General features: G+C 48.1%; 1 protein-coding gene across 2 annotated transcripts in view; it reads left to right on the top strand.

Annotated features, from left to right (window-relative positions):
- NOP2 (NOP2 nucleolar protein) overlaps positions 1–13,739 on the top strand; it is a 318,038-nt gene that overhangs the window by 168,124 nt on the left and 136,175 nt on the right. For both annotated transcript variants that reach the window (XM_069243103.1, XM_069243104.1), the window contains exon 14: positions 2,412–2,534. In XM_069243103.1, the coding sequence (XP_069099204.1) occupies positions 2,412–2,534 (123 nt within the window). The remainder of the gene's footprint in view (positions 1–2,411; positions 2,535–13,739) is intronic.

Raw genomic sequence — 13,739 nt, 5'->3', positions numbered from 1 at the left:
CTCCTGGAATACCTGTTTTGCATGTTTGAGCATGCCTGGGAGCATTGGCATACTCTGGTAGGAAGTGTGGGTGGATGCCAGGGTGTTGAACAGGAAATCATCCTCTATTGGCTCAGAGTGCATTGCTACATTGTGGAACGTAGCTGCCCTTATTAGTACCTGCGTATATGCAGTACTGTCCTCTGGAGGTGACAGCTTTGTTGGGTAACAGTCCGGACTGTTGTCTAATACTGGGACATCATACAAGTCCCATGCATCAGGATCATCCTGCGTCATCCCTTTATGCGTAGGTGACTGCATAGGACGTGTTCCCACCGGAGACAACTGTGGTGAGTGTAGTGGGGAAGGTTGTGGAGAAAAACTTGGTGGTGGTGTTTTTTCTCTGGCCACCTTCGCCTTTGGCTGCATTTCTGACTCTTGAAATGCCAGTTTTCTTTTTGTTTTAATTAGAGGAAGAGTTTGTATTTTTCCAGTTTCCTTCTGGATATGCAACCTCCTTTGCGTATGGTCTGGCTCAACCATACTTATTTCCTGCTCAAATCTGTGTTTTTCATGCATTTGGCTGGAAAGTCCTTGCTCTTCTGTGTAAGAGCTTCTTTTCGGCTCCAAAGCTGCTTTTTTCGGTACCGATGTTTCCGATAAAGTCTTTCTCGGTTCCGACGTTATTTTTCTCACCTTGGGTGAGTTGAACTCTCGGTGCCGAGATCGTTCGGTGCCGGAATCTCGACCAGAGTCGGAAGTCTTCGGCAAATCTCTGGCCTTTTTCGGTGCCGATGTTTGGTCACCTTCTTTTCAATGGGTTAAGCCATGGTCTGCTGGCGGTGGCGTCCCCTTGGCCTTAACGATCTTGGTGTGAGTTTTGGACGGGGCAGCTTTACTCACTGTTTTCTGCATCGTCGTGGTTCGCTCACTTTCGGAATCGTCAGAGTCCGTCCCCTGGATGGAAATTCTTTCCTTCTCCTCGCGTCGAGTTGTTCTCTCGGTGTCTACACCATTTGTAGTCTTCTCGCTCTACTATCACTAAGACAGGCCTCACAAGTATCCTCCCTGTGTTCTGGTGATAAACACAGATTACAGACCAGGTGTCGGTCTGCATAAGGATACTTCGAGTGGCACTTCGGACAGAAGCGGAAGGGGGTCCGATCCATTAGTCTTCGTCGATGGGTGCGTTCGGGCCGACCAGGCCCCCCTGAAGAGCGGAAGCCCCGAAGGGCTGCCGGAGCGCTTCTGCGATCGGTGCCGATACGATAACACTAACCCGGTACGGAGCGAGAACAATACCGTCGAATTTTCGATATTTAGCTAACTTTCCCGATTCGAAATACGGAGTGAAGAGGAACACGTCCGAATCCGATGGCGGAAAGAAAACAATCTAAGATGGAGTCCGAGCCCATGCGCAATGGAGCCGAAAGGGAGGAGTCCCTCTGTCTCGTGACTCGAAAAGACTTCTTCGAAGAAAAACAACTTGTAACACTCAGAGCCCAACACTAGATGGCAGGATAACGCATAGCATGTGTATCTGCATCTACACATGCCACCGAACAACCTGTTACAAGCAAGGATTTTTTTTTTTAGGATGTACACTTTTTTGCAGGCTGGGTTCACACAGATTTTTGTATACCAACTGCTACACTGCAGTACTTTTTCCTACTGATGTTTCTGTAGCCCTGGCAGGTTTGTCTGGAAGAACATAACCACCTTATTCTCCAGGTTTTCGTCGCTGACGGGGCTCCGGGCACAGTCCACAGGTCTCTTTTCTAGACAAACCTTTTTTCTGGTGTAAGATAATTGCTTGTGGCTGTACAAATATTCTAACATATCTTTGGTGTGATAGCTGGTCTCGTGTACTAGCAGCATAAGAACAAATGCTGTTTCTCCTCTCTCTAGTATATAACTAGCTACCCTTAAGTGATTTGGCAATTATTATGCCAGCCACACTCTTCCGTGCTTCCCTTCCAATCAGAATCCCTCCATACCAGGAATTCTGGCAGAGTCCAGATTTAGTGCCTTTCATTTGAATCGGTTCTAACAGTAATTTGTGGTCCTTGTCGATGTCAAGGTCTTAAACTAACATGCAATTGTTATGGTCCATTCATTTATGTGTCTCCGATTGGGTACTCTAAAGCCTGGTAACAATGGTGGAGGGCAGGTTTAACTGACCTGAGCTCAGTTTCTAAAGTTGGCTTATGGGGCTGGTATGTGGGACAGTCCATGTGCATAGTGGGTCAGTTTGGGGAAATTAGGTTTGTAGAAGAGCAGAGAGAAAGGTGGGCACTCTTTAATCATGCCACATTCACTCCACTGTTATTGGTGAGCATTTGTTATTAGTGTATGCCATGGCTCCTGGTACTGGCTAAGGCACTCACATGTGTTGTACTGCACCTCAATCCTGTTTCTCCTGCCCCTTTCAGGATGAGAAAGACGTACAGCGGTGTGCCCACCTTCAGAAGGAGCTGATCCTCCATGCTATCGACTCTGTAGATGCTGACTCTGAGACTGGCGGGTACCTGGTCTACTGCACCTGCTCTATCACAGTGAGTATTGCGGAGCTTGCTTGATGGTGGTTGGTGGGGGTGGCAATATAAAGTGTTCTGGAGGTTCAGCTTCCCCCCTCCTGGTCTCTTTGAAGCCAGAAGGGAGCAGCCCTTAGCGCAGTATTATTTTGCAGTGTGAACCTTTAAAAGATGTACAGGCAACAAATAAGATCCTTATCTAGTGTTCATTTTAGAATAGGATGTTTTGTCTCTAAAACCTAAAATGATTGGTTTTAACCAAAAACATCTCATAAGTGCCCTAGCACCAAATATCCCAATGCCCTAATCATGGATGCTGTTTCAGAGGTTTTTTTTTGTGTGGCTTTTTGCATAAAAACACATGGAAGGAACAATATTGTATAGAAACGCAGAAGTTGAGGACAGAGTTAGATGTGTTGAGTCTGTTACCTCTAAGTCAAGAATACGTTGTACAGTCCTGTTTTGGAACTCTGTAACAGAAAGACACTTTGTTTACATAAAACCCTGTGGGTATCCAGGATTGTATGTTTTTAACAAATAGTGGCTAGATGTACCTTTGACCAAGTCGTGTTTCTTCACTGTTTGCCCATCATCTGTAATGAAGCTGGCTAGGTATTTTACGTATCTGATATCTGAATCCAATACGGCTCTGTACTTCCTCATCGATTTTCCTCTGCCATAATTCCTTCTAGAAACCCTTGCAAATGTCAGCACATGTAAAGACATGAGAAATCAATTTCTGCACTTGATTTCACAATGGGCCAGCTTCCCCGTTGGCAGTCTCCAGTGGTAGAAGTCACAATTTCACAAAACAAATACGTTTGCACACTAGTTGATAATCATTCAATGCTTATTGGCAGCAACAGTGGTCACAAAGCACTGATAAATATGCTTGTAAGTTGCATGCAAATGCATAATGACCCTTTATCCCACTCCCATTGCCATGTGATTCACAAAGACCTGGATTGCGAATCAAATAACAATTGAGTCTCACAGTGCCCTTCGATACATTTATGCTTATTTGCCCCAGCCCCACCTCCTCAAAGAATTAACTTGTGCTTTGTAGGCTTGAAATGAGACAAAACATTTTACACATTGAATCCTGTGTTTTTATCTACCTATTGGAAATATAAACAATTAAAATAAAAACACAAAAGGAGATGGTCCTAGAATCTTTTGCTTACAATATTGTGAATGTTTTCTGAAACATTCTTGTGGGCATTAGTCTCTTCACACTTGGACTAATGCCCAGAAGAATGTTTCAGAGAACATTCACAATATTGCAAGCAAAAGATTCTAGGACCATCTCCTTTTGTGCATCCGTGGAGCATCAGTGTTTTAACAAGTGCCACTTGTCCCATTAGGGACAGCAGGAATGTTGTCCAGTAGGAGAGGGAGCAGCCTATTCCTCAGAGCATCCTGCCAGTGTCGAATTAAGTATCATTCTCACTCAAGTATGTAATATAATTCTCAAAGTACTTCAAGGGTTCAGTTTGCCACAACAATCTGGAACACAAACATGTTCCATTGATTGGAGGGCCGTGCTCCCCTTTGGAATTATCACAACTTGTCCAGTTTGTTATCAGTCCAGGCAACCCACCATATTCTTCCTGGATTTCAAGCATACATGGGACCACCTCTTGGAAGTTTTTAATATGAACAAGCATTTCTGATGGATATGTCTAACCACAGATTGCTAATCATTAGAATATCTCCAGGCACCAGACTGGATACAATATATTTTTCCACATAGCTCCTGCATGCTAGAAGATAGTGTTGAGCGCCTCTGCATTGACTCTGCAGTCTGCCGTGACTCCGATGTGCTGGGCCCCTATACACTCAGACTCTGATAAGACCGCTTAGGTGCTGCCCTTCAGTGCTCCATCAAATGTTTGGGTTGGACTCAGACCATGGGCAACCTGATTTTGGTGATGATAGTGATGGTGGGGATGGATTCTCCCCACAATATGATGATGAAAAGGTTTATCTAGTCCTGCAGGAGAGCAGTGGACTGAACTTTTCCCCTGATATATGGCTGTTTTTCCCTGTTGCCTTTCCACAGAGAAGTCTGCTTCATTCATGTGGTCATTAGACGGGTGGCTTTATTTTTTTTTTTATTAACCTCAACAGAAGGCAACTGCAAATATAATGATTCAGTGTCCTCACAGAAGTGGCACAACTACGGCATGCATAATTTGAACCACTATTGCTGTTCAACAAAGCTCTGACTATTGCCCACATGGGTACTTGGCTAAATGCTACTCATGCTCCTCTATGAACAGACAGGTGTTGCGTCACCAGAGACCAGCTCGGGGTGACCAAGCCTTTCTATCTGAAGCACTTTACTCCGACTGTAGGAAGTTGGCTCTGTATGCACTATTTCAAAGTAAGGAATAGTATGCACAGAGTCCAAGGGTTCCCCTTAGTGGTAAGATAGTGGCAAAAATATATATATATATTTTCTTAGTTTATATTAAGAACCACAGGTTCAAATTTTACATGTAATACTTCAAATGAAAGGTATTGCAGGTAGGTACTTTAGGAACTTTGAATAATCAAAATAGCATACACAGTTTTCATTTAAATCACATATAGCTATTTTAAAACTAGACACAGTGCAATTTTCACAGTTCCTAGGGGGAGTAAGAGATTGTTAGTTTTTGCAGGTAAGTAAACCACCTACGGGGTTCAAGTTTGGGACCAAGGTAGCCCACCGTTGGGGGTTCAGAGCAACCCCAAAGTTACCACACCAGCAGCTCAGGGCCGGTCAGGTGCAGAGGTCAAAGTGGTGCCCAAAATGCATAGGCTTCAATGGAGAAGGGAGTGCCCCGGTTCCAGTCTGCCAGCAGGTAAGTACACGCGTCTTCAGAGGGCAGACCAGGGGGGTTTTGTAGGGCACCGGGGGGGTCACAAGTCCACACAGAAAGTACACCCTCAGCAGCACGGGGGCGGCCGGGTGCAGTGTGCAAACAAGCGTCGGGTTCATAATAGAAGTCAATGGGAGACCAAGGGGGTCTCTTCAACGATGCTGGCAGTCAAGGGGGGGGGACTCCTCGGGGTAGCCACCACCTGGGCAAGGGAGAGGGCCTCCTGGGGGTCACTTCTGCACTGGAGTTCAGAACCTTCCGGTCCTGGGGGCTGTGGGTGCAGAGTCTTTACCAGACGTTACGATCTGAGGAGCAGGCAGTCGCGGTCAGGGGGAGCCTCTGGATTCCCTCTGCAGGCGTCGCTGTGGGGGCTCAGGGGGGTCAACTCTGGCTTCTCAGTCACCGGGGAGTCCTCCCTGAAGTGTTTGTTCTCCACAAGTCGAGCCGGGGGCGTCGGGTGCAGAGTAGCAAGTCTCACGCTTCCGCCGGGAAACGCAAGTTGTTTCAAAGTTGCTGCTTTGTTTCAGAGTTGCAGTCTTTGGTGAACAGAGCCGCTGTCCTCGGGAGTTCTTGGTCCTTCTCGAGCAGGGCAGTCCTTTGAGGATTCAGAGGTCGCTGGTCCCTGGGGAAAGCGTCGCTGGAGCAGTGTCTTTAGAAGTGGGGAGACAGGCCGGTAGAGCTGGGGCCAAAGCAGTTTGTGTCTCCGTCTTCTCTGCAGGCTTTTTCAGCTTAGCAGTCCTCCTCTTCTTAGGTTGCAGGAATCTAGTTTCCTAGGTTCTGGGGAGCCCCTAAATACTGAATTTAGGGGTGTGTTTAGGTCTGGGAGGGCAGTAGCCACTGGCTACTGTCCTTGAGGGTGGGTACACCCTCTTTGTGCCTCCTCCCTGAGGGGAGGGGGGCACATCCCTATTCCTATTGGGGGAATCCTCCTTCTACAAGATGGAGGATTTCTAAAAGTCAGAGTCACCTCAGCTCAGGACACCTTAGGGGCTGTCCAGACTGGCCAGTGACTCCTCCTTGTTTTTCTCATTATCTCTCCTGGACTTGCTGCCAAAAGTGGGGGCTGTGTCCAGGGGGTGGGCATCTCTACTAGCTGGAGTGCCCTGGGGCATTGTAACACGAAGCCTGAGCCTTTGAAGCTCACTGCTAGGTGTTACAGTTCCTGCAGGGGGGTGGTGTGAAGCACCTCCACCCAGAGCAGGCTTTTGTTTCTGTCCTCAGAGAGCACAAAGGCCCTCACCACATGGGGTCAGAAACTCGTCTCTCAGCCCCAGGCTGGCAGAGACCAGTCAGTCCTGCACTGAACAATTGGATAAAATACAGGGGGCATCTCCAAGATGCCCTATGTGTGCATTTTTTAATAAATCCAACACTCGCATCAGTGTGGGTTTATTATTCAGAGAAGTTTGATACCAAACTTCCCAGTATTCAGTGTAGCCATTATGGAGCTGTGGAGTTCGTTTTTGACAGACTACCAGACCATCTACTCTTATGGCTACCCTGCACTTACAATGTCTAAGGTTTTGCTTAGACACTGTAGGGGCATAGTGCTCATGCACCTATGCCGTCACCTGTGGTATAGTGCACCCTGCCTTAGGGCTGTAAGGCCTGCTAGAGGGGCGACTTACCTATGTGTCGGAAGTTGGCTCTGTATGCACTATTTCAAAGTAAGGAATAGTATGCACAGAGTCCAAGGGTTCCCCTTAGAGGTAAGATAGTGGCAAAAAGAGATAATACTAATGCTCTATTTTGTGGTAGTGTGGTCGAGCAGTAGGCTTATCAAAGGAGTAGTGTTAAGCATTTGTTGTCCATACACACAGGCAATAAATGAGGAACACACACTCGGAGACAAATCCAGGCCAATAGGTTTTGTTATAGAAAAATATATGTTCGATGGCATCTGTCGCTGTAGATACACATGTTCTGCATAGCTCGCCATCTGGTGTTGGGTCGGAGTGTTACAAGTTGTTTTTCTTCGAAGAAGTCTTTCGAGTCACGGGACCGAGTGACTCCTCCTTCTGTCTCCATTGCGCATGGGCGTCGACTCCATCTTCGATTGTTTTCTTTCCGCCATCGGGTTCGGACGTGTTCCTGTCGCTCCGAGTTTCGGAACGGAAAGTTAGTAAATTTCGGAAGATTTTCGTCGGTATTGTTGCGTTCGGGATCGGCGTAGTTAGATTCAACACCGCTTCGAAGGGTGACGCGCTCCGGTGCCCTTCGGGGTAGCTTTCGATCCCCCGTCGGGGCCTGGTCGGCCCGACCACGTGTAGAACAACGCCGATGGAACGGACCCCGTTCCGTTTTTGTCCCAAATGCCACAACAAATACCCGTATACAGACCAACATTTGGTCTGTAACCTGTGCCTGTCACCTGAGCACAGTGAGGAGACTTGCGAGGCCTGTTGCGCGTTCCGGTCCCGAAAGACACTCCGTGACCGTCGAGCCAGGATACTTCAGATGGCGTCCACGCCGACAGCGCACCGAGAGTTCAAGGAACAAGAGGAAGAAGAAACCTTTTCGATCCACGAATCGGACTCCGAGGAATTCGACGATCAAAGAACCGTGAGTAAGATGTCGAAAACAACACATAAGAAAAGTGACAAGGCCCAGGGGACGCCACTGCCACCAGGCCATGGCTCCACCCATAAATTCGGTGACCGACCATCAGCACCGATAAAGGCCCAAACAGTGCCGAGATCGTCCGACTCCGGTCGAGACACCGGCACGCAGCCTTCTCGGGATCGAGAAAGTGCTGGAGAAAAGCAACGACACCGAGATAGCGGTGTAGAAACGGCTCGACGCCGAGACAGCGGCACCGACGAAGATCGACGCCGAGAGGTTTCGACTCCAAAAAATAAAAAAGCCACCTCGGACCCGAAAAAACATAGACAGGGTTTCGGTGCCGAAACAACCCGTAACCGACCCAGGTCCAGGCTCTTATACAGAGGAGCAATCACTGTCCTCTCAGATGCGAAAGCATAGGTTTGAGGAAGAGCTGCAATCCACCGAAGTGGACCATACGCAAAAACGTATTTTCATACAGCAGGGAACAGGAAAAATAAGCACCCTTCCCCCTATTAGGAGAAAAAGGAGACTGGAGTTATAAACAGACCAGGCGCCACAAACCAAGATGGTGAAAAAGGTGACTCCGCCACCCTCTCCTCCACCTGTAATTAACGTCTCACCAGCACAAACTCCGTCACATTCCCCGGCTCACACCACCATGAGCCAAGGTGACCAGGATCAAGACGCTTGGGACTTATATGACGCCCCAGTGTCGGACAACAGTCCGGAGGCATATCCAACAAAGCCCTCACCACCAGAAGACAGCACAGCATATTCTCAAGTGGTGGCTAGAGCGGCACAATTTCACAACGTGAACAAGTCGAGGATGACTTTTTATTCAACACCCTCTCCTCCACCCACAGCTCCTACCAAAGCCTGCCTATGCTGCCAGGTATGCTTCGGCACGCAAAGGAAATCTTCAAGGAGCCGGTCAAAAGTAGGGCAATAACGCCAAGGGTGGAAAAGAAATATAAGGCACCTCCTACAGACCCTGTTTTCATCACCACACAGCTGCCACCAGATTCCGTCGTAGTAGGAGCAGCTCGGAAAAGAGCCAACTCCCACACATCTGGGGATGCACCGCCCCCAGATAAAGAGAGCCGCAAGTTCGATGCAGCTGGGAAAAGAGTCGCAGCACAAGCTGCAAACCAGTGGCGCATCGCTAACTCTCAAGCACTACTTGCGCGCTATGACAGAGCCCATTGGGATGAGATGCAACACCTCATCGAGCATCTACCCAAGGAACTACAAAAGAGGGCAAAGCAGGTGGTTGAGGAAGGTCAGAACATATGTAAGGAAATGCCTCCTTGGCATGGTTGCCCCCTGACTTTTTACCTTTGCTGATGCTATGTTTACAATTGAAAGTGTGCTGAGGCCTGCTAACCAGGCCCCAGCACCAGTGTTCTTTCCCTAACCTGTACTTTTGTATCCACAATTGGCAGACCCTGGCATCCAGATAAGTCCCTTGTAACTGGTACTTCTAGTACCAAGGGCCCTGATGCCAAGGAAGGTCTCTAAGGGCTGCAGCATGTCTTATGCCACCCTGGAGACCTCTCACTCAGCACAGACACACTGCTTGCCAGCTTGTGTGTGCTAGTGAGGACAAAACGAGTAAGTCGACATGGCACTCCCCTCAGGGTGCCATGCCAGCCTCTCACTGCCTATGCAGTATACGTAAGACACCCCTCTAGCAGGCCTTACAGCCCTAAGGCAGGGTGCACTATACCATTGGTGAGGGTACCAGTGCATGAGCATGGTACCCCTACAGTGTCTAAACAAAACCTTAGACATTGTAAGTGCAGGGTAGCCATAAGAGTATATGGTCTGGGAGTCTGTCAAACACGAACTCCACAGCACCATAATGGCTACACTGAAAACTGGGAAGTTTGGTATCAAACTTCTCAGCACAATAAATGCACACTGATGCCAGTGTACATTTTATTGCAAAATACACCCCAGAGGGCACCTTAGAGGTGCCCCCTGAAACTTAACCGACTGTCTGTGTAGGCTGACTAGTTCCAGCAGCCTGCCACACTAGAGACATGTTGCTGGCCCCATGGGGAGAGTGCCTTTGTCACTCTGAGGCCAGTAACAAAGCCTGCACTGGGTGGAGATGCTAACACCTCCCCCAGGCAGGAGCTGTAACACCTGGCGGTGAGCCTCAAAGGCTCACCCCTTTGTCACAGCCCAGCAGGGCACTCCAGCTTAGTGGAGTTGCCCGCCCCCTCCGGCCACGGCCCCCACTTTTGGCGGCAAGGCTGGAGGGAACAAAGAAAGCAACAAGGAGGAGTCACTGGCCAGTCAGGACAGCCCCTAAGGTGTCCTGGGCTGAGGTGACTCTAACTTTTAGAAATCCTCCATCTTGCAGATGGAAGATTCCCCCAATAGGGTTAGGATTGTGACCCCCTCCCCTTGGGAGTAGACACAAAGAGGGTGTACCCACCCTCAGGGCTAGTAGCCATTGGCTACTAACCCCCCAGACCTAAACACGCCCTTAAATTTAGTATTTAAGGGCTACCCTGAACCCTAGAAAATTAGATTCCTGCAAACTACAAGAAGGACTGCCTAGCTGAAAACCCCTGCAGAGGAAGACCAGAAGACGACAACTGCCTTGGCTCCAGAAACTCACCGGCCTGTCTCCTGCCTTCCAAAGAACTCTGCTCCAGCGACGCCTTCCAAGGGACCAGCGACCTCTGAATCCTCTGAGGACTGCCCTGCTTTGAAAAAGACAAGAATCTCCCGAGGACAGCGGACCTGCTCCAAAAAGACTGCAACTTTGTTTCGAGGAGCAGCTTTAAAGACCCTGCAATCTCCCCGCAAGAAGCGTGAGACTTGCAACACTGCACCCGGCGACCCCGACTCGGCTGGTGGAGAACCAACACCTCAGGGAGGACCCCCGGACTACTCTCCGACTGTGAGTACCAAAACCTGTCCCCCCTGAGCCCCCACAGCGCCGCCTGCAGAGGGAATCCCGAGGCTTCCCCTTACCGCGACTCTCTGAAACCTAAGTCCCGACGCCTGGAAAAGACCCTGCACCCGCAGCCCCCAGGACCTGAAGGACCGGACTTTCACTGGAGAAGTGACCCCCAGGAGTCCCTCTCCCTTGCCCAAGTGGAGGTTTCCCCGAGGAAGCCCCCCCTTGCCTGCCTGCAGCGCTGAAGAGATCCGTTGATCTCTCATAGACTAACATTGAAAACCCGACGCTTGTTTCTACACTGCACCCGGCCGCCCCCGCGCTGCTGAGGGTGAAATTTCTGTGTGGGCTTGTGTCCCCCCCGGTGCCCTACAAAACCCCCCTGGTCTGCCCTCCGAAGACGCGGGTACTTACCTGCAAGCAGACCGGAACCGGGGCACCCCCTTCTCTCCATTCTAGCCTATGCGTTTTGGGCACCACTTTGAACTCTGCACCTGACCGGCCCTGAGCTGCTGGTGTGGTGACTTTGGGGTTGCTCTGAACCCCCAACGGTGGGCTACCTTGGACCAAGAACTGAACCCTGTAAGTGTCTTACTTACCTGGTAAAACTAACAAAAACTTACCTCCCCCAGGAACCGTGAAAATTGCACTAAGTGTCCACTTTTAAAATAGCTATTTGTGAATAACTTGAAAAGTATACATGCAATTGAAATGATTCAAAGTTCCTAATGTACTTACCTGCAATACCTTTCAAACAAGATATTACATGTTAAATTTGAACCTGTGGTTCTTAAAATAAACTAAGAAAATATATTTTTCTATACAAAACCTATTGGCTGGATTTGTCTCTGAGTGTGTGTACCTCATTTATTGTCTGTGTATGTACAACAAATGCTTAACACTACTCCTTGGATAAGCCTACTGCTCGACCACCCTACCACAAAATAGAGCATTAGTATTATCTCTTTTTACCACTATTTTGCCTCTAAGGGGAACCCTTGGACTCTGTGCATGCTATTCCTTACTTTGAAATAGCACATACAGAGCCAACTTCCTACAACATATCAAATAACCAGATACGGTCCTCTATGGACGCAGCAGACACAGCTGCAAAAACAATTAATACATCTGTGACCATTAGAAGGCACGCATGGCTAAGAACGTCTGGGTTCAAACCAGAGATACAGCAGGCAGTGCTCAATATGCCCTTCAACGAAAAACAACTGTTCGGACCAGAAGTGGACACGGCAATCGAAAAACTAAAAAAAGACACTGACACTGCTAAAGCCATGGGCGCACTCTACTCCCCGCAGAGCAGAGGAACCTACAGCACCTTCCGCAAGACACCCTTTAGAGGGGGGTTTCGGGGTCAGGCCACACAAGCCAGCACCTCGCAGGCAACACCGTCCAGCTACCAGGGACAGTACAGGGGAGGCTTTCGGGGTCAATACAGAGGAGGGCAATTCCCTAGGAATAGAGGAAAATTTCAAAGCCCCAAAACCCCTACAACCAAGCAGTGACTCAGATGTCACTCACCCCCTCCACACAACACCAGTGGGGGGAAGAATAGGTCATTATTACAAAGCATGGGAGGAAATAACTACAGACACTTGGGTCTAAGCAATTATCCAACATGGTTATTGCATAGAATTCCTAAAATTCCCTCCAAACATACCACCAAAAGCACAGAATTTATCAAAACAACATTCCGAACTTCTGGAAATAGAAGTTCAAGCACTATTGCAAAAGAATGCAATCGAATTAGTACCAAACACACAAACAAACACAGGAGTCTATTCACTGTACTTCTTAATACCAAAAAAGGACAAAACACTGAGACCAATCCTAGACCTCAAAATACTAAACACCTACATCAAATCAGACCACTTTCACATGGTCACGCTACAAGAAGTGTTACCATTGCTAAAACTACAGGACTACATGACAACCCTAGACCTCAAAGACGCGTATTTCCATATACCAATACATCCATTGCACAGAAAATACCTACGGTTCGTATTCAAAGGAATACATTACCAATTCAAGGTATTGCCTTTTGGTTTAACAACCGCACCAAGAGTCTTTACCAAATGTCTAGCAGTAGTGGCTGCACACATCAGAAGGCAGCAAATACATGTATTCCCGTATCTAGACGACTGGCTAATCAAAACCAATTCACTAACAAAGTGCTTACACCACACAAATCAAATCATACAAACCCTCTACAAACTAGGTTTCACCGTCAACTTTGCAAAATCCAACATTTTACCGTGCAAGGTACAACAATACCTGGGAGCCATAATAGACACAACAAGAGGAGTAGCCACTCCAAGTCCACAAAGAATTCAAAATTTCAACAAGATCATACAACGCATGTATCCAACACAAACAATACAAGCAAAGATGATATTACAACTCCTAGGCATGATGTCCTCATGCATAGCCATTGTCCCGAACGCAAGACTGCACATGAGGCCCTTACAACAGTGCCTAGCATCACAATGGTCACAAGCACAGGGTCACCTTCTAGATCTGGTGTTGATAGACCGCCAAACTTACCTCTCGCTTCTATGGTGGAACAGTATAAATTTAAACAAAGGGCGGCCTTTCCAAGACCCAGTGCCACAATACGTAATAACAACAGATGCTTCCATGACAGGGTGGGGAGCACACCTCGATCAACACAGCATACAAGGACAATGGAACGTACATCAAACAAAACTGCATATCAATCACCTAGAAATGCTAGCAGTTTTTCAAGCATTAAGGGCTTTCCAACCAATTATAACTCACAAATACATTCTTGTCAAAACAGACAACATGACAACAATGTATTATCTAAACAAACAAGGGGGGACACACTCAACGCAGTTGAGCCTG

The sequence above is a fragment of the Pleurodeles waltl genome, chromosome 7 (genome assembly GCF_031143425.1).
Source record: "Pleurodeles waltl isolate 20211129_DDA chromosome 7, aPleWal1.hap1.20221129, whole genome shotgun sequence".
NCBI classification, from domain to species: Eukaryota; Metazoa; Chordata; class Amphibia; order Caudata; family Salamandridae; genus Pleurodeles; species Pleurodeles waltl.
The sequence above is the reverse complement of the archived record's forward strand: the minus strand, read 5'-3'. Positions and strand labels throughout refer to the sequence as shown.